This window comes from Abramis brama (genome assembly GCF_963993115.1).
Source record: "Abramis brama genome assembly, chromosome: 6".
In the NCBI taxonomy this organism is placed as follows: Eukaryota; Metazoa; Chordata; class Actinopteri; order Cypriniformes; family Leuciscidae; genus Abramis; species Abramis brama.
Genome location: NC_139968.1, coordinates 35214089 through 35235233, shown reverse-complemented (window position 1 = coordinate 35235233; position 21145 = coordinate 35214089). Strand labels below are relative to the sequence as shown.

The 21145-nt window shown below is 37.0% G+C and overlaps 1 protein-coding gene and 1 long non-coding RNA gene across 3 annotated transcripts in view; both read right to left on the bottom strand.

The window, feature by feature from the left end:
• Positions 1-9775: 9775 nt before the first annotated feature.
• LOC311084781 (uncharacterized protein) overlaps positions 9776-21145 on the bottom strand; it is a 32939-nt gene continuing 21569 nt past the window's right edge. For both annotated transcript variants that reach the window (XM_084117051.1, XM_084117052.1), the window contains exons 2-5: positions 13773-14105; positions 13027-13356; positions 12530-12657; positions 9776-12068 (exon numbers count right to left, since the gene is read on the bottom strand). In XM_084117051.1, coding sequence (XP_083973177.1) covers positions 11730-12068; positions 12530-12657; positions 13027-13356; positions 13773-14105 — 1130 coding nt within the window. In that variant the 3' untranslated portion in view covers positions 9776-11729. The remainder of the gene's footprint in view (positions 12069-12529; positions 12658-13026; positions 13357-13772; positions 14106-21145) is intronic.
• On the bottom strand, positions 18384-20081 carry LOC311084826. The gene is made up of 3 exons (XR_014606624.1): positions 19274-20081; positions 18777-18887; positions 18384-18555 (listed from the first exon to the last, which is right to left on the bottom strand). It is a non-coding gene; the product is annotated as an uncharacterized lncRNA (long non-coding RNA).

The following is a 21145-nucleotide window of genomic DNA, read 5'->3' as shown; positions in this document are numbered from 1 at the left end:
CAAAAGCGGCTGCTATTTCAAATTTTGTTATAATCAGATTCAAATAGTTTTGAGAGTTACCTTTTTTTTAAACGAAAGCCCAAAACTAATTTTGAAATCCGCAGTTGCTCTATTGAAAGTTTTAAAACATTCCATCTAATAACTACATTTTTAATGCATTCTGTGATACGGGTAGAGAGGACAAAAGCGAGAGTGACAATTACAGTTCTTTAATAGAATCAAAAGTTTGACCACAGGTAATCCAAACTGAAAGTTCAATAATAAACAGCAACCGAAGAAACCAGAAGACTTGTAATATAACGTGAACACAAATCTCCTCTCTGTGGCTGGGATGAACAAGGCTGGTGATCGAAGCAGCGGTTCTTGTAAATCACGGAGAAACAGATGGAGCTGGATACAGACGGCGAGCACCAAGCAGGTAATTAGCCTTAGCCTTAAGCAGGTAAGGTTTTGTAGATGTACAATGACGAGCACAAAGTAATACAAGCAGTAGAAGTTATTCCGTAGAACACACGGACAGGACAGGACAGGACAGTGAAAAAACTCTGGTCAGTGTGCACGCGTCTGAGACATTAAAACATCTGACAACAAGACAGGGAAAGAGAGGGTTAGAAGAAGCCAAGATAATGAGAGGAGATAAGGAACAGGTAGAGAGGAATGAGCATAATGGAAAGTGAAACCAGCTGTCAGTAATGAAAGTGAGAGCGTGATGGTGAATTGTGTGTGTGTGACCAGCAGAGGGAGACAGAGAAAGAGGCAGGATCATGGCACATTCATTTTCTGAACAGAACTCCTACATTTTTCTTGCCCGAGCTAATAATCAGTCAGATTCTGTTGCTTGTTTTGTGCATAAATGTTGCTGCACTAATCTTTTATTATCCTTTTTTTTTTGCTTTTTTATTGCAAGAAAATGCATTGAATACATTGACATAAAATGAAAAGTAAAGAAAAAGAAAAAAAATACAGAGAAATAACAATGACACCTCAACCAGTGAGAAAAATATGATCATAATTCTTAAGAAACTTGTTGTTCTTATTGTTATCAATGAGTTTAAGAGATTTTACAATAAGGAAATCTCAGTGATATAAAGACATCAAATCTATTACCCCAGGGTTCAGTTCTTGGACCCCTCCTCTTCTCCATCTACACCACATCACTGGGACACATCATACAAGCACACGGCTTCTCCTACCACTGCTATGCTGATGACACACAGCTCTTCCTCTCGTTTCAACCAGATGATCCCACAGTAGCTGCACGGGTCTCAAGCTGTCTGGCGGACATCTCGGCATGGATGAAGGAACATCACCTGCAGCTCAACCTGGCAAAGACTGAGCTTCTCGTCCTCCCTGCCAATCCGTCTCTACAGCACGACTTCACTATCCAGCTAGATTCATCATCAATCACCCCATCAAGGTCGGTGAGAAATCTTGGAGTAACGTTTGATGACCAGCTGACCTTCACAGATCACATTTCAAAGACAGCTCGATCATGCAGGTTTGCACTGCACAACATCAGGAAGATCAGGCCTTTCCTAACTGAGCATGCAACACAACTTCTCGTCCAGGCCCTGGTCATTTCTAGGCTTGACTACTGCAATGCTCTTCTGGCCGGACTTCCTTCAAGTGCAACTAAACCTCTACAGATGATCCAGAATGCTGCAGCTCGTCTTGTCTTCAACGAGCCCAAGAGGGCCCACGTCACTCCTCTGTTCATCTCTCTGCACTGGCTACCTCTCGCTGCTCGCATCAAGTTCAAGGCATTGACGCTTGCTTACCGATCTATCACAGGCTCAGCTCCCTCCTACTTTAACTCATTCCTACGAGTCTACATCCCTACCAGACGCCTACGATCAGTCAACGAGCGACGTCTCGTGGTTCCATCGCAGAGAGCCACAAAATCACTTTCCAGAACATTCTCATTCACAGTTCCATGCTGGTGGAATGCTCTCCCCACCCTCATCCGGAATGCAGAATCCCTGACAACCTTCAAAAAGCATCTGAAAACCCATCTCTTCCGTGAGCACTTAACCACATAAAAAAAAAAAAAAAAAAAAAAAAAACCCTCCCCTTTCCCTCTAAAAACCTCACTTATCGGGCTTATGCTACTCTGAATAATGCCTGAACTTTGTATCTTGAGCACTTCTTGCGTAGCTTTGGTTTTTGCCTCTTCATGATGATTCGCTTAATCTAGTCCTGCTTTGTAAGTCGCTTTGGATAAAAGCGTCTGCCAAATGACTAAATGTAAATGTAAATGTATTATGTATAAGTATTGAGACATCTGTTTTTGTGAATAAAAAAATTGCATAAAATATGAATAAAACACAGAGAAATAAAGAACAAGATCAATAGCATAGTCACTCCTAAAAAAAATAAGAAATATATCTTTAGATTAAAGCTGCAAGCAGCAATGAAAGGGCCCTTGCACTCGTGTCATTGTCACTCGGTGGCTTTAGGAAGACAAAGGATGGTTGGGCAATGTGCATTTAAGGAGGTGATGCCAGAGCAAGGTGAGCGGCTGCTTATGTGCTCCTTCAGTTAATTGAATGATTAGATGGGTTCACCCCTCCCGAAATTACGTTGTGAACTTCACTTAAGGTATTTTAATTTCAATGAGTACAAATGCAAAAGGAAATCATCCTAAGAAATGTCCAACATTTTTTTTTAAATACTTCTGCAGTAATCATAAACAACTACAAAAGTATTGGAAATTCAGCAATTAAAAATGTGTTGAAAATTCAGCATATTTAAAAGTTCATGTTCATGTTCATCAGGAGTGTTTGCTGCCGAAACAAATGAAATACAGTCAGTGTCAGTGATGGAGGGAGATTCTGTCACTTTACACACTTCTGTTGATAAAATACATGAAGGCTACATACTGTGGAAATATGGAGCTTAAAAGTACATTATAGCTGAAACCTGTAGAAAATATGGATTCTTCACGTTGATGTTACTGATGAGAGATTCAGAGACAGACTGAAGCTGGACGATCAAACTGGATCTCTGACCATCACAAACACCACAACTGAACATACTGGAGATTATCAAATTGAGATAATTGGAGCGAACCTGACATCAAAACCATTCAGTGTTTCTGTCTATGGTGAGTCGAGATATTATTACTCTTTTTCTTCTTGTTTTATTAGATATTTAAATATTGAAATGTTTAAATATGTTATAGTTTGAGATGACAGACACAATCAATGCTCATACACACAATGAACCAAAAATAACACTGTAGATTTATCCATATTTCTGTTTATTTATCTCATCTTTCTCAGCTCGTCTGCCTGTTCCAGTCATCATCAGTAACTCTTCACAATGTTCATCATCATCATCATCATCATCATCATCAAATTGTTCATTGGTGTGTTCATCAGTGTTGAATGTGTGTGATGTGACTCTCTCCTGGTACGCAGGAATCAGTGTATTGTCCAGCATCAGTGTGTGTGATCTCAGCATCAGTCTCTCTCTACCTCTGGAGGTGGAATATCAGGATAAAAACACCTACAGCTGTGTGCTGAACAATCCCATCAGCAACCAGACCACACATCTGGACATCAACACACTCTGTCACACATGTGCAGGTACCACAGCACTGATGATATATGTGTGTATTTACTGGCCTGATCTCTGTCTTCTGTTGTAGATCAGACTGATGCGTTCACTTCTTTCTTTATCATTACAGCACCAGACACACTCTCTCCTTCAGTTCCTCCAGTCTCAGTGTGTCTCTGATAGTGTTGATCTCTGCTGGATCTCTGATGATTGTAACTGCAGTTGTGATCTTCTGCATCTGCAAGAAAGGTAGAAAAACAGGTTAGAAGAGCAAGAAATTAATGCATGTTAAAATATTTATCTTTTTCAAAGCTCACATTTGATATAAGATTGAAAACGTTGTAGTTTTAACACATCTGTGATATTTATACAGTCCAGACCCAGGAGGAAGACAGAACCGATTCAGCAGTGTGTAAACCAACAACACCAAAAACGGTAAGATCTTTTATGACTGTTGCAGTCAGTCTGATTGAAACTTGCTGATTGAAGTTTTGTATGCATCAGAGTGTCAGTAAACAATCGGGGGTGATCAGTCTTGGTCATTATTACCTTCAGTAAGGGAGGCTCAAAAGAGTTTTTAATTCTATTTACACCAAGTGTATGTATTGTTTGCAACTCATTGTAAACACTAACATACAATATTTCCATTTTGCAGACCTATACATTCAATGTCCATTAGGGCCCAAGCCCTGAAAGGGCGAAGGCCCTATTGTTTTCCTAAGGATTATTATTACAATTAAACTTTCTTACTACATGATGTTGGTGTCATCGATTTCATCATCTGAAAGGGCGCTTAACATAACAAAACAAAAAAACACTTATAAAGTTTCGAATTCGTACATTTAGAATATAATCAATGTGATGTTGAGTTGAGTGTTGAGCTATATTTCACGAGAATCAAATAAAAAAAGGATCTTGTTATTTAAATAGACCAGACTACTACACTGTCTTATTTCATTATGTGCCATGTTGTGCCTCACGTTCACAAGCTGATTATAATCAGATTAGATCAGTGTGTGAGCGTGACATTATATTGGTATGAGATCGTGTGAGATTTTTGTCATCTAAGTTATCTAAGAGTATACTCTGACACTTCAATGATATTTCTCATCAAAAAGCTCAGTGATTGAAAAATAAAGATTTTCACAAGCGGTAGTGTATACCTTTTAAAACTCTTACCAAAAACCACAAAGTATTGGGCTGCAAACATTTATCCGCCTGATGCAGTTACAGCGTCAGGTTTAGAACGTCTGCAACAAAATACAGATTGACTCTATATCAGGGGTGCAAAACTCTGTAAGGCCACAGCTTAATTAATCACACACCTGATCCAGCTAATTATACTTATATACTCTTATACAATATATTTATAGTTATACTCTTTATTATGGTGAATATATTTAGAATATACTTAAAAAAAACTCTACAAATGTTACTGCCACTCATCAACAGAAGATGTTACAGTTGCTAGGCGACAACAAAAAAAACAATCCTCCGTAGGCTAGACCGCCCCATTTTAAAAACACTCAGTCTGACCTTCGTGTCCTTTGAGGGATGCAGCTTCTGAATTGGGACCAAGCTCGGCTCCAGCTTTCAGATGTAAGGTGGGCCAAGTGACAATCCTGGTGGACCGGGGTTTTAACATTATTTATTTTTTTCACTGTAACAAATGTTGTAACTTTATTTTATAACAAAAGCAGCATGTCTTAAAGGGGTGGTATAATGCCCTTTTTACAAGATGTAAAATAAGTCATTGATGTCCCCAGAGTGTGTATGTGAAGTTCTAGCTCAAAATACCCCACAGATATTTTTATATAGCATTATAAAATTTTCACTTTTTGAGGGTGAGCACTGTTCCTTTAAATGCAAATGAGCTGCTGCTCTCGGCACAGAGGGCGGAGCTTCAACAGCTTGCACTCACACAGACATGCACTGAAGATTTCAAAAACGTTTAGCCTTTTATGTTCAAACCGGAGTCAGGCAATGATGGAGAGACTCAAGAAGTGACAACATGTAGAAGCAACAGGACATTTCTGAATTGTTATTATGAATTTATGTAGCTTATGTGTAGTTATCTTCTAGTCATTAATTAGCATAATCTATCTTGATAATCTATAGAGCTGGTAAGTCCCGCCCCTTCCGTAAAACCCCGCTGGACCTCAAAGTTGAAAAACCGTCAATGCAAGTGAATGGGAGAAAATAATTATTTTCTGGTCCCGTTTGAATTGTGTCATGAATGTGAACATATGTTGTCTGTGAATTTTTTATATAATCTTTCATGTTACGAGTTTGACAGTATATGGTATGATTCTTCGGCTAGCAGTTGTGGAAGAGACATAACGAGAAAGACTACATGTCGCCTATGTGACGTCACCCCATAAAGTTGACTTACCCGTGGTTTTCGCCAACCTCAACGATTTTGTCCTCTCCCTGAAAGAAGGCGGTGAAGTGCACCAAAGACAGCCATGTTTAGCGGGATCCGTGAGCTAGTGTCCGTGTGCTAGTGGTGGTGACGTTTCAAACGCGTCGAAAGCAGCGATGAGTTGTAGTCCACAAAGTGCTCTCACACAAAGTCTAACCGTATCAAACTTCTACCCGCTAAATTGTAGCATTCTTCACACGAAAGATTATATAAAAAATTCACAGACAACATATGTTCACATTCATGGCACAATTCAAACGGGACCAGAAAATAATTATTTTCTCCCATTCACTTGCATTGACGGTTTTTCAACTTTGAGGTCCAGCAGGGTTTTACGGAAGGGGCGGGACTTACCAGCTCTATAAATCGAGTTCCAGGGGTGGGGTTTATGTAAATTCTAGGGTTGGTGATGTCACTAACTAGTCCTTAAAAAAGCTATTTCTTTAAAAGCAAATATCTCCCTTTGCTTTGAACTTTGAGCGTTGTAACTTTGAAGATGTTGTTTATGCTCAAACAGCAACATAACACACTTACTAAAGTTAGAAAAGTGAAATCATAATCAACCACCCCTTTAAGGGACTCTATATAAACACAGAGCTCAACGCTAAGGAGTTTATGGTGAGGCCTACTTGCCCTTCCAAAATTTTCACTTGCCCCAATAATTTAATAAATAAATAAATACATACACAAAACAGCACAAATAAATACAACAGAACAAATAAGGTCAGATCAGGTATGTAGTAACAGTATATAGGTACAAAATACTGTATGCATTAAATATATTAATCCTTATTAAAGCTAAAGAAGTTATTCAGTCAAGGTCAGCAGCAGGTGTATTTATCTACTGTCACTTTAAGAACAAATGCACTGATCTGACACATTTCAGATATTCTCTCAACTGTTTACGTTCATTAAGAAATTTTATTTTACATCAGTTAAGATTTTTTACTTGGATACAAGCCAAATTTTGCGTGTACTCATTCGTTTAAGCGCGATAAGACACAAAGATCTCAGTTCAGACTTGTGAGTATGTGCACTGAAAACAACACGCGGTTACCAAATTGAGTTTCTTTCGAGTCTTCTTGCACGTGAATTGTTTAAAGTCATTTGAATGTTTATGAAGACCGTGGTCACTTCTAATACTGCTTTCTAAATAACAAGTGGAATTTTGATATCAAGCAGCGAAAACCCAATCTCACTCAAAATCTGGAGCTGAATTGAACATGACACCAATTTTACAATCAGTCCTTGTTTGGCGTGGAGCCAGGGTGGGCCAAACTCCTGATTGGGTGGGGCCATGCCAACTCTTGCCCCCTGTGGAGCCGGGCCTGATTGAGACACAGTCTATATGTGTGTTAGAGCAAGACTGGAACTAAGCTCTGCAAGGCTGGGGCCCACCAGGAATTGGGTTTTGCACTCCTGCTCTTTATCCTTGCTATTATTAGCAAATCAATTATTTTACAGACACTTTAACAAGGTCTTGTTTTAAAGGTTGGTCTGCAATTAATGTTCACTTTGCATCAGCAGTTCCTGATTGTGTTTTTGATTCCTTGCAGAAATCAAAGACAGAGGTCATGTATGAAAATGTCCCTAGAAATTGATGATCAAAAACTGGATCTACTGGATCTTATGATAGAGCTCATACGGGCCCTGAGTCAACATTTGGTTTCTCACAGAATCTCTGCTTTGCTTTTGACCTTTCTATGACATTGTTTGATCACATCTGTTTTATTTTTTACAAGTTCTTATTGTGATGTCTGATATTTTGTTACTCTGTATTAGTACTGTAATGTAGTGGTTCACAAACAGTACAGCATTCAGAAACAAAATTTAGTTTTTTAGCTTAACATCACATGGAAATTTACTAACTTTATTGAATATTCAATTCTCTATTTAAATTGAATATTGAATGTGTTGCACAGTGCTGTACAGTAGTCTGCAAAGGCAAATTTTTTTTTTACCCCCCCAAAAAACAGAGGAAACTCCGCTCGCAGCCGATTCTAAAGATTTAATTGGCCATGTCAATCACAGTGCCGATTGCCTAATCTACAGTCGTGGCCAAAAGTTTTGAGAATTACATAAATATTGGAAATTGGAAAAGTTGCTGCTTAAGTTTTTATAATAGCAATTTGCATATACTCCAGAATGTAGAATATTGTGGCTACTAAGATTGCACCTAAATCAACAATTTATAGGATTATCAAGAACTTCAAGGAAAGAGGTTCAATTCTTGTTAAGAAGGGTTCAGGGCGTCCAAGAAAGTCCAGCAAGTGCCAGGATCGTCTCCTAAAGAGGATTCAGCTGTGGGATCGGAGTGCCACCAGTGCAAAGCTTGCTCAGGAATGGCAGCAGGCAGGTGTGAGCGCATCTGCACGCACAGTGAGGCGAAGACTTTTGGAAGATGGCCTGGTGTCAAGAAGGGCAGCAAAGAAGCCACTTCTCTCCAAAAAAAACATCAGGGACAGATTGATCTTCTGCAGAAAGTATGGTGAATGGACTGCTGAGGACTGGGTCAAAGTCATATTCTCCGATGAAGCCTGTTTCCGATTGTTTGGGGCATCTGGAAAAAGGCTTGTCCGGAGAAGAAAAGGTGAGCGCTACCATCAGTCCTGTGTCATGCCAACAGTAAAGCATCCTGAGACCATTCATGTGTGGGGTTGCTTCTCATCCAAGGGAGTGGGCTCACTTACAATTTTGCCCAAAAACACAGCCATGAATAAAGAATGGTACCAAAAAACCCTCCAACAGCAACTTCTTCCAACAATCCAACAACAGTTTGGTGAAGAACAATGCATTTTCCAGCACGATGGAGCACCGTGCCATAAGGCAAAAGTGATAACTAAGTGGCTCGAGGACCAAAACGTTGAAATTTTGGGTCCATGGCCTGGAAACTCCCCAGATCTTAATCCCATTGAGAACTTGTGGTCAATCCTCAAGAGGCGGGTGGACAAACAAAAACCCACTAATTCTGACAAACTCCAAGAAGTGATTATGAAAGAATGGGTTGCTATCAGTCAGGATTTGGCCCAGAAGTTGATTGAGAGCATGCCCAGTCGAATTGCAGAGGTCCTGAAAAAGAAGGGCCAACACTGCAAATACTAACTCTTTGCATAAATGTCATGTAATTGTCAATAAAAGCCTTTGAAACGTATAAAGTGCTTGTAATTATATTTCAGTACATCACAGAAACAACTGAAAAAAAGATCTAAAAGTAGTTTAGCAGCAAACTTTGTGAAAACTAATATTTGTGTCATTCTCAAAACTTTTGGCCACGACTGTACACCTAACGCTTATTTGAGGCCTCGATATAGGCCTAATTCAAGTGAAATTGAAGAATGAACTGAGGTGATGTCAATTCGAAAAAATCAGGCTAAAGAACAAAGTTCATTTTGGGAGTTCGAAAAACAGCTTGGCAAAGTGAACTTCCGGGAAAAACTTCCGGCTGGTAAACACCTTTGTACTCCCATTGGTCCGTGGTGATTAGGTGTGCGCTGAGGTTCCGCCTTTTACATTAAAAATTTTTCATTTATGTTTGTATTTTTTCATATCTCCCGTTCATCTGTCAAGGTCAGACGTCTGCAAGTGAAAACATGAGCGCACAGGAATACTGCCATGGAAAATTAAGTTGTATTTGTTGTGGCAAAAACAATAATTAACAAACAGCATCAAGGCATAAGAAACATCAGAGTCAAATTGAATTAAAGAGAAAAAGTTTTATTCTCTTTAAGAGGTTTGTTCACAAAAATACCACGACAGCTACCTCGTGATAGGAACAAAAACCTAATCACACAGAAAACAGACAGTCTTTTATACCTATAGTCTCTTCTCCTGTAATTTTCCGCTCCCCCAGTAAACCAGATCTAGCTGGATTTAAGAAATACAGTGGTCCTTCTAAACAACCCTGGGGTTTTACTGTTTTCCCACCCGTGAGGCCAAAAGGTCTTTGTTTGTGGCTAAATAATCCCTCTGTCTTTCCTGAATGCAAATTACCCATACCCATGAGTTCAAAGACTCATCTGACCATTTGTTTCTTTTTAATTTTTTTTTATTTTTTTTGTTCCTGCCAGGTGCATACATACATTCCAGGAGAGAAAACACATGATTGAATTGAAAGAAAACTCACATAATGTCTAAATGAAATAAATAAGGAAAAAGTAAACTATTATTTTTTTTCCACAACATATTTCCAATGAAACAAGACACTGACACTGTTTTTCATGCTAATATTAATATTAATTATAAAATTAATAAATACGGTAAAGCTGCTTGATTTTAAGCAGTCTATTGTATAAAGTGATATATAAATAAATGTGGCAAGACTTTAGTGGAGTGTAGAATTGCAGAGCTTGTAACATGTCCATGTTGCTATGATTAGATGTTTTTCTTATGTTTTATTAAAATGCTTGCTGTTTTCTCAATTTTGTTGTGTTTATTTTTTGTTATTGAGAGGAAAGCTCACAGCACATATTTACATATTCATCTAACCCTTGCTCTCAGCAGTGTGAGCGGTGTCAGATGTTCATTTACAGTATATCACTCACATATTCACTTAGTTTTTCCCCCTAAATGAAGAACGGAAATAAATTACCTTTATTCTTTAAAGGTAAAAGTCTTTCTAATAGGAAAACATGATTTAACTTGAACACTAAAAAAAGTTACAATCACTTTAGCTTTCAACATTATCAGTGTAAAAGGAAAGATTCTCAAAGCCTTTAAAGCAGGCAAAGTTGTTTAAGTTACATGTTTAAATACAGACAGAAGAATGGAACAACTTACTGTATAGAAAACTTAGTTGTAACAAATAATACACTGCTGTGCAGAAGAGGCCATAAAAGCCTTTCTCATAGTGTGAGGTTACGCACCAGTGAGCGGGAGTGACTGGGTTCAAATGGTACAGACGTGTCATTGAGGTGCAAATAACTCTGTCTCTCCCGACAGATCCATCCCGTGCCTGGAGTGTCCCAACAGTCCTCAATCAGCATATCCCTTGCACTAGATAGGCATTAGTAAATTGTGATGATGAAGGTCATTGTGGCACGTTTAATTCACATGTACTCCTTTAAAGGGATTTCTGAAGTTGTAGGGCAGTAAAGAGTTCTACTCATATTCGCTCAGCCCTACAATCTTAGTGTTTAAGGCTAAATGTAAACTTCATGTAAATCTCAAAATTCAGACACTTCACTGGTATTTGTACCGACCTCCGAAATCTTGGAATCGTGACAATTAGAGAGTTTCAGCTAGGGCTGGGACGGTTACCGCATTACCGCAATACCGCGGTCACGTGACGCCTACCGCGGGTCTGAGCTTGTCACCGTCATCACCGCAAAAAAAACAACAAAAAAACACTGGCCTTCACATGTGTTCACGTTGTGTCTAATGACATGGATTCATTGATTCTAATGACATGGATTGTGTCTAATAACATTGTGTCTTACATGGATTCAAGGTTTTCTAAACAAAACATCATCAAAAGATGGAGCAAATCTGACCGTTCGCAAGTTGTTCCATGACACATAATAACATTCCATTCGTAGGCTATTGACTATAACCCCTTATTTACACTCTGTGGCGCGTTACGGCTGCAATATTTGCCAAAGAATACACTTGTATGTTCACAGTTTAACGTTCTTTCCATTTGTTTAATTTCAAGATCTGAGGTGAATTATCCATTGTTGCTTTTACAGCTACAAAGCTGAAGCACTAAACAATATTCAAAGTCACATTGCATGCTTTTAACATTGAGTCTGATTTAAGGATTTCCCATGTCCTCCAAAGGAATGTAATTGGGATCATGTAGTGGGTTATCAACATCACCCTCCTGAATGTCACTGGGATCAGGTGGTGGGTTATCAGCATCACCCTCCTGAATGTCATTGGGATCAGGTGGTGGGTTATCAACATCACCCTCCTGAATGTCACTAGGATCAGGTGGTGGGTTATCAGCATCACCCTCCTGAATGTCACTGGGATCAGGTGGTGGGTTATCAACATCACCCTCCTGAATGTCACTAGGATCAGGTGGTGGGTTATCAGCATCACCCCCCTGAATGTCACTAGGATCAGGTGGTGGGTTATCAGTATCACCCTCCTGTAAGAAAACACAGATTCACAGAAGGTTAAAGTAATGAGGAGGATAGATGTTTCAGATACACAAACACAAAAACTACTACAGATTTGTGTTTTCAGTTCCTTAATATTAAACACTGTCTATAAACTGCATCAAACTGTCATCTCCTGTACTTCAGTATTACAAAATTACGTATTATGATTTCAATATCACATCAAAACTGCTTAAACTGTTGTATTGGCATTTTCTTACAAGACTTGCTATCTGACAAAAGTTGCACTTTATGTTTTAATATGAATTGTTATTCATTTAATATTGGCATTATTTGTGTTTTTGATAGTTTTGACTGCCTCACTGGTGAACTGTAGTGTTAAAAATAAAGGACAAAAAATTACTATTCATTCACAGTTTACATTTATGTTTGTATATTCAGTAGAATTAAATTAATATTCCTTGTTAACTCAGCTATTTGTAATAATTACGTGCTGTGGTACTGGTGCATGGGTCCTGCGGTGATGATAGTAAATCACACCAGCAGTTACAAATGCAGAAACCAGCAGAACAACAACAACAACTATTCCTGCTACAGCTCCTGAAGACAGACCTGAACCTGGAACAGATGAAGACAGACAATGTCAACAGCTCGACTGATAATACACCCAGTGTTTAACAATATCTTTGACTCATATTTACACCTTTCTACCTTCTGCATACACATTTCTGGTCATCAGTTGTATGATATTGATTTAACTTATAAATGGCACCAGCAGTTAAAATCACTAAGACACTCAACAGAAAACAATATTCACAGGAAAACTGCATTTTTCAAGTTAATAACTTTAGTCAAAGTGTCACTGAGTCAAAGTTCTCTTTTTTTTAAAGGGTCCATTACCCATCAGTTATTGGGTTGATTTAAAAATATTGAACTATTTTTTGTCCACAAAAGAAAATGCATTTAATGGCTGAATTATACACTCACCAACGACAGAAACACTGAATCTCTTCACTCTAGTGATGCTGAAGCTGCTGTTGATGATGATGATCTGTAGTTTATAGAGTCCAGAGTCTGTGTTTCTGGTGTTTGTGATGTTCAGAGATCCAGTCTGATGATCCAGCTTCAGTCTGTCTCTGAATCTCTCTTTACACTGAACATCTGTACAGATCTTACTCTGATCTCCAGTGATTTCAGCGATGAGAGTGTCATTAAAATACCACGTCATCACATCATGTGGGTTTTTTATAACACCAGGATCTAAAGTAACAGATTCTCCTTCCTTCATTGACTTTTCTCGTTCAGCAGCAGAAACACCTGAAACAGTTGATTAAAGTTCTAGATGAAAACAACAAACGCCACAACATGAGAAAACTAATGAAATGGCACAAGCCCTTTCTTAACTTTCGATCTGAAAAGAAACAATTTGTTTTGTACTCAAACCCATTTTACATATTTTACATTAAATCCTTATTTAAACAGATAATAACAGAAGCTGATCAGAGATTGTGTGATTAAACACGTCAACTCCCTCTGAGCTCAACTGCAGCTTCCTATGAAAAAATTAAATGTTAAAACTAACAACTTGTCAATGGAAAAACTGTACAAGATCTGAATACTGTAAGAGTTATAACTGAGGGAAAAAAAGAAGAAAATAACTGAATATCATTGGGGAAAAAATTAACAATATAGTTTAAACATATATAAAATGCATTTAACATTCACTAACTCACCATTGACAGTAACATTGAAGATATGTCGACTAATCCTGCTGCTGCTGATGATGATCTTCAGTTCATATTCTCCAGAGTGTGTTTTGTTGATATTTCTGATGGTCAGAGATCCAGTCTGATGATCCAGCTTCAGTCTGTCTCTGAATCTCTCAGTGCCTTCATTACACTGAACATCTGTACAGATCTTACTGAGATCTCCATTGATTTGAGCGATGCGAATGTTATTAAAATACCATCTAATATCTTCTTGTTGGTTTATTTTAACACCAGTGTTTAGAGTGACTGAATCTCCCTCCATCACTGACACTTCTTCTGATCCAACACCGAAAACACCTGGAGAAGAAATGAACAGTTTTTCTACAATATATTTTTAATCCTGGTGTTTGAATCTCCCACATAAATAGTGTTTACATTACACTTTATTAATTTGGCAGAAGTTTTTATCCAAAGCGACATTCAAGCTACATTTGATCAGCTGATGTAAAATACATCAAATAGGGCTCTCAAAATCAACGCTTTAAAGCATGCAATTTATTTGTTCAGTTTACGTACGTACTCGTTAAAAATATTTAACGCAGTTAACAGCATCTGTTTTTTTTTTTCTGGCATTCTTTGGCTAGCGTTACATTATATGATGATGCTATAATCAATTTAAACCATTCAAGCACGCTGCAGAAAAACCCAAATATGTACTTGCGCATCTGTGAAGCGTCTCTCTATAAATAAACACCCGAAGTGTGCACAGAAAGTCACTTCAGATAGTGTGCCAGCACCACATTGAGTTCTCTTTAGCTCTTGAACAGACAAAAACGCAACAAAATTATTATAATAATAATAATAAATGCCCGTTATGATTTAAAAAGGACACGCAACAGGAACGAGCGCAGTTGACAATTGAAGGAGACAAGCTTTACATTTTAACATGCCTCTGGTCGTAGAGATGTTTAGATGGATACTGAGGCTTTTTAGGTTGGGTAGAATCTGTGATCTGTTACATTCAAAGTTTTAGTATAACCTTTTTGTTACAAGAGGTTGACAAGGATTTAATATAGACCTTAACATCTTCTTGAAAGTGAGGAAAAATTGGGGGTCACTTTCATTGTTTTACATTGGTGGATAAAGTATTTTGCAAGCAAAATAATAATGTTGGAAAGAAAATACACTCAAAAATTAATTGTTGCAATGTTCAATTTAATTAATCAAAATAAGATAAAGTAACACGATTTTTAACATTTTGTTCCAACTTAATTTTATTTTGTTAAATCAACTTAATATATTTAAAACAAAATAATATATTATTTTGCTTTGCATGCCCAGCATGCTTTGCAAGGGACTGCATTTGGAGGGTAAATTTGGGGATTAAAGTGTTATTTTATATGTTTTTCAGTAAATTGAAAGATGTTGTTAGTTAATGTTAGTGTTTAATGTTCAGTTATGTTAGAAACTTATAGGACTTTCTGTAATGTTTTTGAATTTTGTGGTTACATTATGCAGAAAAGTGGTGACTGTGTTTGGGCCTTGGGCATCAGTAGACACTATATATGCATTCAACCTCACACCTAGACCTACATAAGTAAAATGTATTATTATTATTATTATTATATAAAGAGAAGCCATGGCTTATGGATCCAGTGAATTACCTACAGCATTTATTCAGGGGAATGTTCAACAAACATATTTATTAGCTAACAGGTATGAAAGTAACAATAACAAAAGGAAGAAAAAAAAAATAGGAAAAAAAAAATAGGCAAATGTGCATGCATGCAGGACAGCTGTATTTGCCAACAGTGGAAGATCTGACCACACAGTCCCACCTTCCACATTCTGAACATTCAATCTAAAGAAGGGAGAACAAACTATAGACTTAAGTTACATATTAATAAAGAACAGTTACTTGTTTTGCAATGTATGTATAATTTTTTCTTACCCATTGGCCAGTTTGGCCTTCATACCTATGCTGCTCTCCATCTAATATAATCATGTTATATTAGTAAATAAATGTCACAGTTATATTATCTTTTTAAGAACAATTTAACACACCATCACCCTTCATTGTGAAATTTTCACATCTCCTCTTTATATAATCACGCTCCTTTCTTGAGCAACGATCAGGATATTGGTTATCCTGCAAAGTTTTTGATTTGTCTAACTTTAATTGCATCCATTTGCTGTGGCAGTATATGGCCTAACAACAATGACACTTAAAGGTATTGCGGAGGATTTTTTACTTCCGGGTGGGTGACCTATTGGTCCTCCTAATTGTCAGTCATTCTGGTGAATCAATGAAACTTTTCAAAAAGTGGAGAGGGCGGGTCTTATCTAAAATTCGGAAAGATCCTCCGCTATACCTTTAATTTATAGACCTTTTAATCTGTTCCTAATGGTTAGCAGACAACAATAATGAAAGCACATGATGTGATGAATAACAAGTAAAGAGAATATGTTAATGAGATTCATGGTACCAGTCAAATGAAGAGAACTGGCATAATTTAAATTTATATTACATAAAAAGTTTCTGTCATATTTCTTTTGTTAAAGCTCCAATATGTAACAATTTTGTAATAAAATTTCTGAAATTAACTTGCACAGTGTGATATATTTCCTCCAGTTGTGTACTTAAACAGGGAACTACACTAACCTTTTCCACTGGTGGCACTTGCGCTACTAACTTTTTCAGTTACTGGCGCAAAACATGATTTGGTCGCACAAATTATTTATAGTTAGCCGCTCTGGATAATAATAAACAATAATGAAACTGTATTACATACAGATGTGCTTTTTATTTTACTTGCCATCTTTTAAACCACATGCCTTCTTGTTTTTGTTTTCTTTAACATTGGTTGGGATAGATTTTCTCCTAAATGGATTTCAACATGCTATAGTTGGCACAGATGGGCAGACTCCTGAACTCTTAAGTAGTGATGCACCGATGTGAAAATTGTGGTCGATACCGACAATAACCGATATTAATATTGCTGTTATGGCATAAAACAGTAAAAAAAAAAATTAAAAAAAAAAGGAACATTGTGTACAATTAAGATAGGCTACTTAATTTATTATTCCAATGGCAAAAATATTGTATCACGATTTTTTTCAGGAAAATCACGATTTTATCACGATTCTTTTTTATGTTGGTTTTACTATTTTGCGACTGAGCATTACAGCCAAAACTTATGTCCATATTTTAAAAACAAAGCCTTGGGTAACAAAACATATATAAAAAAATGGCAGACAGGGGCGAAGATAAAAATATTTGTCATTATTTTCTTTGTTATTAAATATTAAGATCAAAGATGCACATTACACATACACAACTTAATATACAAATTAAATAAACAGTGTTTTATGTTTTCAGCTTCAGTAGGTGTATTTAACAGTAGCATTGAAGAAAGTAATTAAATGAACAAATATGAAAATAAAACAAAATAGACTTCACTGTATAAATTATACATTGATACTTATTAAAGATACTTCAGTCAAGAGCAGTGAGTGATTTTCTCTTTGCATTTTGTTGTTTTATTAACATTAAATGAATAGTTCTCCTAAAAATTCAAATTGTCATAATTTACTCTCTCAAGTTGTTTTAAACTCGAATGAGTTTCTTTCTTCTGTTGAAAATAAAAGTTATTTGGAAGAATGTGGGTAACCAAACAGTTTATGTACCCCAGTGACTTAGTATATTTTTCTCCTTTGGAAGTCAATGGGGACCAGCTACTGGATAGCCACATTCTTCAAAATATTAATATTAGAAAAATATTAGAAGGAAATTAATACAGGTTTGGAACAACATTAGAGTGCGTAAATGATTTTTGGGTGAACTATCCCTTTAAGGACAAGCGGCAGCGTGTTTACTATTGCTACTGTCTCTTTAAGAGTTGCGCGCGACGCGTCTAATATACATAGTTCCCACAGGCCAATTAATGTCACGTGACCTCCCCGGAGACGCCATCTTTCATGTATGTATCGCTGCAGCCCGGAGACCTGCAGGTGGGAGGAGCTTATGCCGCAAGTAGGAGGGATTTCACAAATGTGCAAGTAGGAGGAGTTTACGCCGCAAGTGGGAGGAGCTTATGCGGAAATCCCCAAGCTGTCATTGCCGAAGACGGCGGTGAATGAGTATGGCAGGAAGTAGCGACAGTAATGAAAATAAACTATCAAATATTACTTCCTCATCATGGTCTGATTTCTTACAGCTTTGTTATTATTGTGTGTCCAATACCACTCACTGTCAATGATGAAGTCACGTCTTTACACCTTTTACCGTACTTAAAGTGATGGTGTTTTAAATTCATCAGGCTGTAGGCCTTACTCAAGCATATTTCTGAATATTAGATATATATTCTACAGTATCAAGTAAATGAACATTAAAATGTGATGCAATTGGACTCAGTGAAGTGAATGTGTAAATAGCCTACATGAAAAACATTTGGCTAATGTAAAAAAATAAAAATAAAAAAATAAATAAAAAAAGTTACCATCCATCTTTACTGCATATTTTTTTTTAAATAGCAGACTAATGTTCTTCTGAACGTGTTACACATATTACATTTAAATCTCAGGGTGGATAAATTATTTCTCAATGAATAAAATCATGTACAAGTCACTCAGAATTGATTGCAAAAGTGTTTATTTTATTTTATTATTTTTAGTCTTTGTTATTTGTAAAGACACTATATCAGCTCATTAGAACTGATCTGCATGCAGTGAAAACTGCAAAATCCAGGGTGGAAGGTTTCTGAATAAATGCCCTGGAGCTCGCCTCGCTTTCCCTTCCCAGCATAACCTGGTGGATACACAAGAAGCACAATAAGAACTAGGGTTTGTAGTTGACATTGAACATTTACAAACATTAAGAATAATTTCTCAGCTCTGTAGGTCCATGCCATGCAAGTGAATGGTGTCCAGACCTTTTAAACTCCAAGGGATGACATAAGTAAATTAGATTTTTAGTTTTCCTTTAGACTAACAACTAGTTTATTCAACACCAATTTACACAAAACGTACCAGGTGTGCAGCATTTGTACTCAAACCCACACTCCAAACAAGTGGAGATTGAGTACATCCTCCAGAAGAGCTGTTTGTAGTGAGACGACTTATTTTTCCAGCATGCAACACCTGAGGTGAAAAAAAAAAAAATTATGAACATAACATTTAACATTATCAATGATGTTCTTGTTATGCGTTTTATTTTTTAATGTCAATATTTATTTTCTAGCCATAAGAAGCACAATAACATGACATTTATTTCACTGATTGTTATGAGTAATACATTTTATAAAATAATTATATTAAAACAATGTTTCAAATTACATTACATTGTGGATTACGCAGAAAAAAAGCATAAATACAATAAAAACAAGTTTTAAAAGAATTGCATGCATTGTACAATTAAGTTAGGAGTTGTATTCTAATATCAAATCCATTTACAAAACGTTTAAGACATTTACAATTTGAAAATCAATGCAGTCCTAAAACGTAAAAAAATTACACTGCCACAATACCTTATTATGGTCTTCAGAATCCATAATCTGGAGAGCAAATTGTAGAAATGGAATGCAGAAAAGATCTTGTCATGCACGTTACAGATTTTGTAATTTGTGTGCTACTAAAAAGGCTACAGAAATTTATTTGGATACACTTTACCCTTATTCTTTAATACATCAAGACTAAAAACAGTGTACAAACGCCATTATGAAATGGTCTTTTTCAGAACTTATGCTTTTTCACAAAACTAAAAACTGTACAACAAGCTTACCCCTTCATCTCAACGGCACGCTGACATGTGAAAGCGGTTTTCTTCTTTGTTTTCTGATGGATCGCAACAAAACTTACACATTACCGCCACCAACTGTGGAGCATAAACCAATAGCTACTACAACACAGGTGATACTAAATAAACCAATCAAAATCCTCTGGAAGTTTGTACAGCCCACTTGCGGCTAAAGCTCCACCCACTTGCTGCTAACCCACCCATTTGCAGCTGGCTCCGACCTCCGTTTATACCCTACTCCCATCTTTGAGGGCAAAAGCTGCTGTGTTTACAATGTTTTACCATACTGTCTATGAGTTTTACAAGCAAATTTCGAATATTTCTTTCCATTTATAATGTTACGAAAATCATGAAGAGACAAAGTGACAGAGATTATAAAGAGACTCTATTAACACAAGACAGAGAGAGGTACAATGCGAAAATTTCAGTCATAAATGGTGTGGATCCGTATGCGCTAACAAAGGAAGCACTGAGCACTGATTATGCAGCAGATACAGTATTATCATGTGTATCATTATCTGGTATTGGCTAGGAATTTTAATACATGTGAGCAATTCCGAGCCTGGAAATATGTGCATGAATATGAATATACACGGTAATATACACGGTATGAAAATAAATAAAACTCGCGTGCAAATTAATTAATGTAATGCGGAACTACTTTATACGCGGGTTCTTTAGGGACATAATCTGAGATTGCCGTGCTGGAATGTGTGAGTGTGAGAGTGAGAGAGTCACGGGCGCGATCGAACAGTGGAAACAATGTTGTTTTTGTATGTTTTTAATATCTCGTCATTTTGTTCATACAGGACATAATTCAAACTGCAAAGTGTTAACTTATATTTGTGTACACTCGCAATAAAAAACAACAAATTCTTGCGTGTTTTGAGGGAGTTTCTTTCCTGTTTGTCCTCGCCAGCCATAACCTCCATCGTTGTTCTGACAAAAGCTTCGTCTTGTCACATTCATGAAGTCTAATGACAGGTATACTGTAAAATCCAAATTTAACTGAACCTCCGACACGATTTAAACATCCATTGACCCAGCAGGAGATCACCATTTTCACTTTTTATCACGAAATTAACTCGCTTCAGCTTCTTCTACTATTGTTCTGCCCACAGAAATGGCGCCGGGTCGGCAAATGCTAAAAAACTAAATTTAACTGAACCTCCGGCACGATTGGAACATCCATTGACCCAGCAGGAGATGACCATTTTCACTTTTTAATCACAAAATTTCCGTTTCAGCTTCTTCTTCTCATGTTCTGCATTGAATGTTGTGTTCTGCCCTCAGAAATGGCGCCGGGTCGGCAAATGCCCGTATGTTGTGACGTCATGTAGGAACTATGTATACACGCATTTGACAAGCAGATTTACTCAATTTTCTCAAGTTTGCTTTCACTTTAGACATAACCGACTTTGTTTATCTAAACCTTGTGTGTATTTAACAGTATAAGCACAATAAGACTCGAAAGATAACTTAGTCCAGTATCCAGGCGCTGGTAGACAGGCTTTTAGTGCATGTGAGCTTCACATGTATGCGCTGAGGAAGGAACGCACACGTTAGAACACGTTAAAATATAAAACGTTAAATATTAAATGTA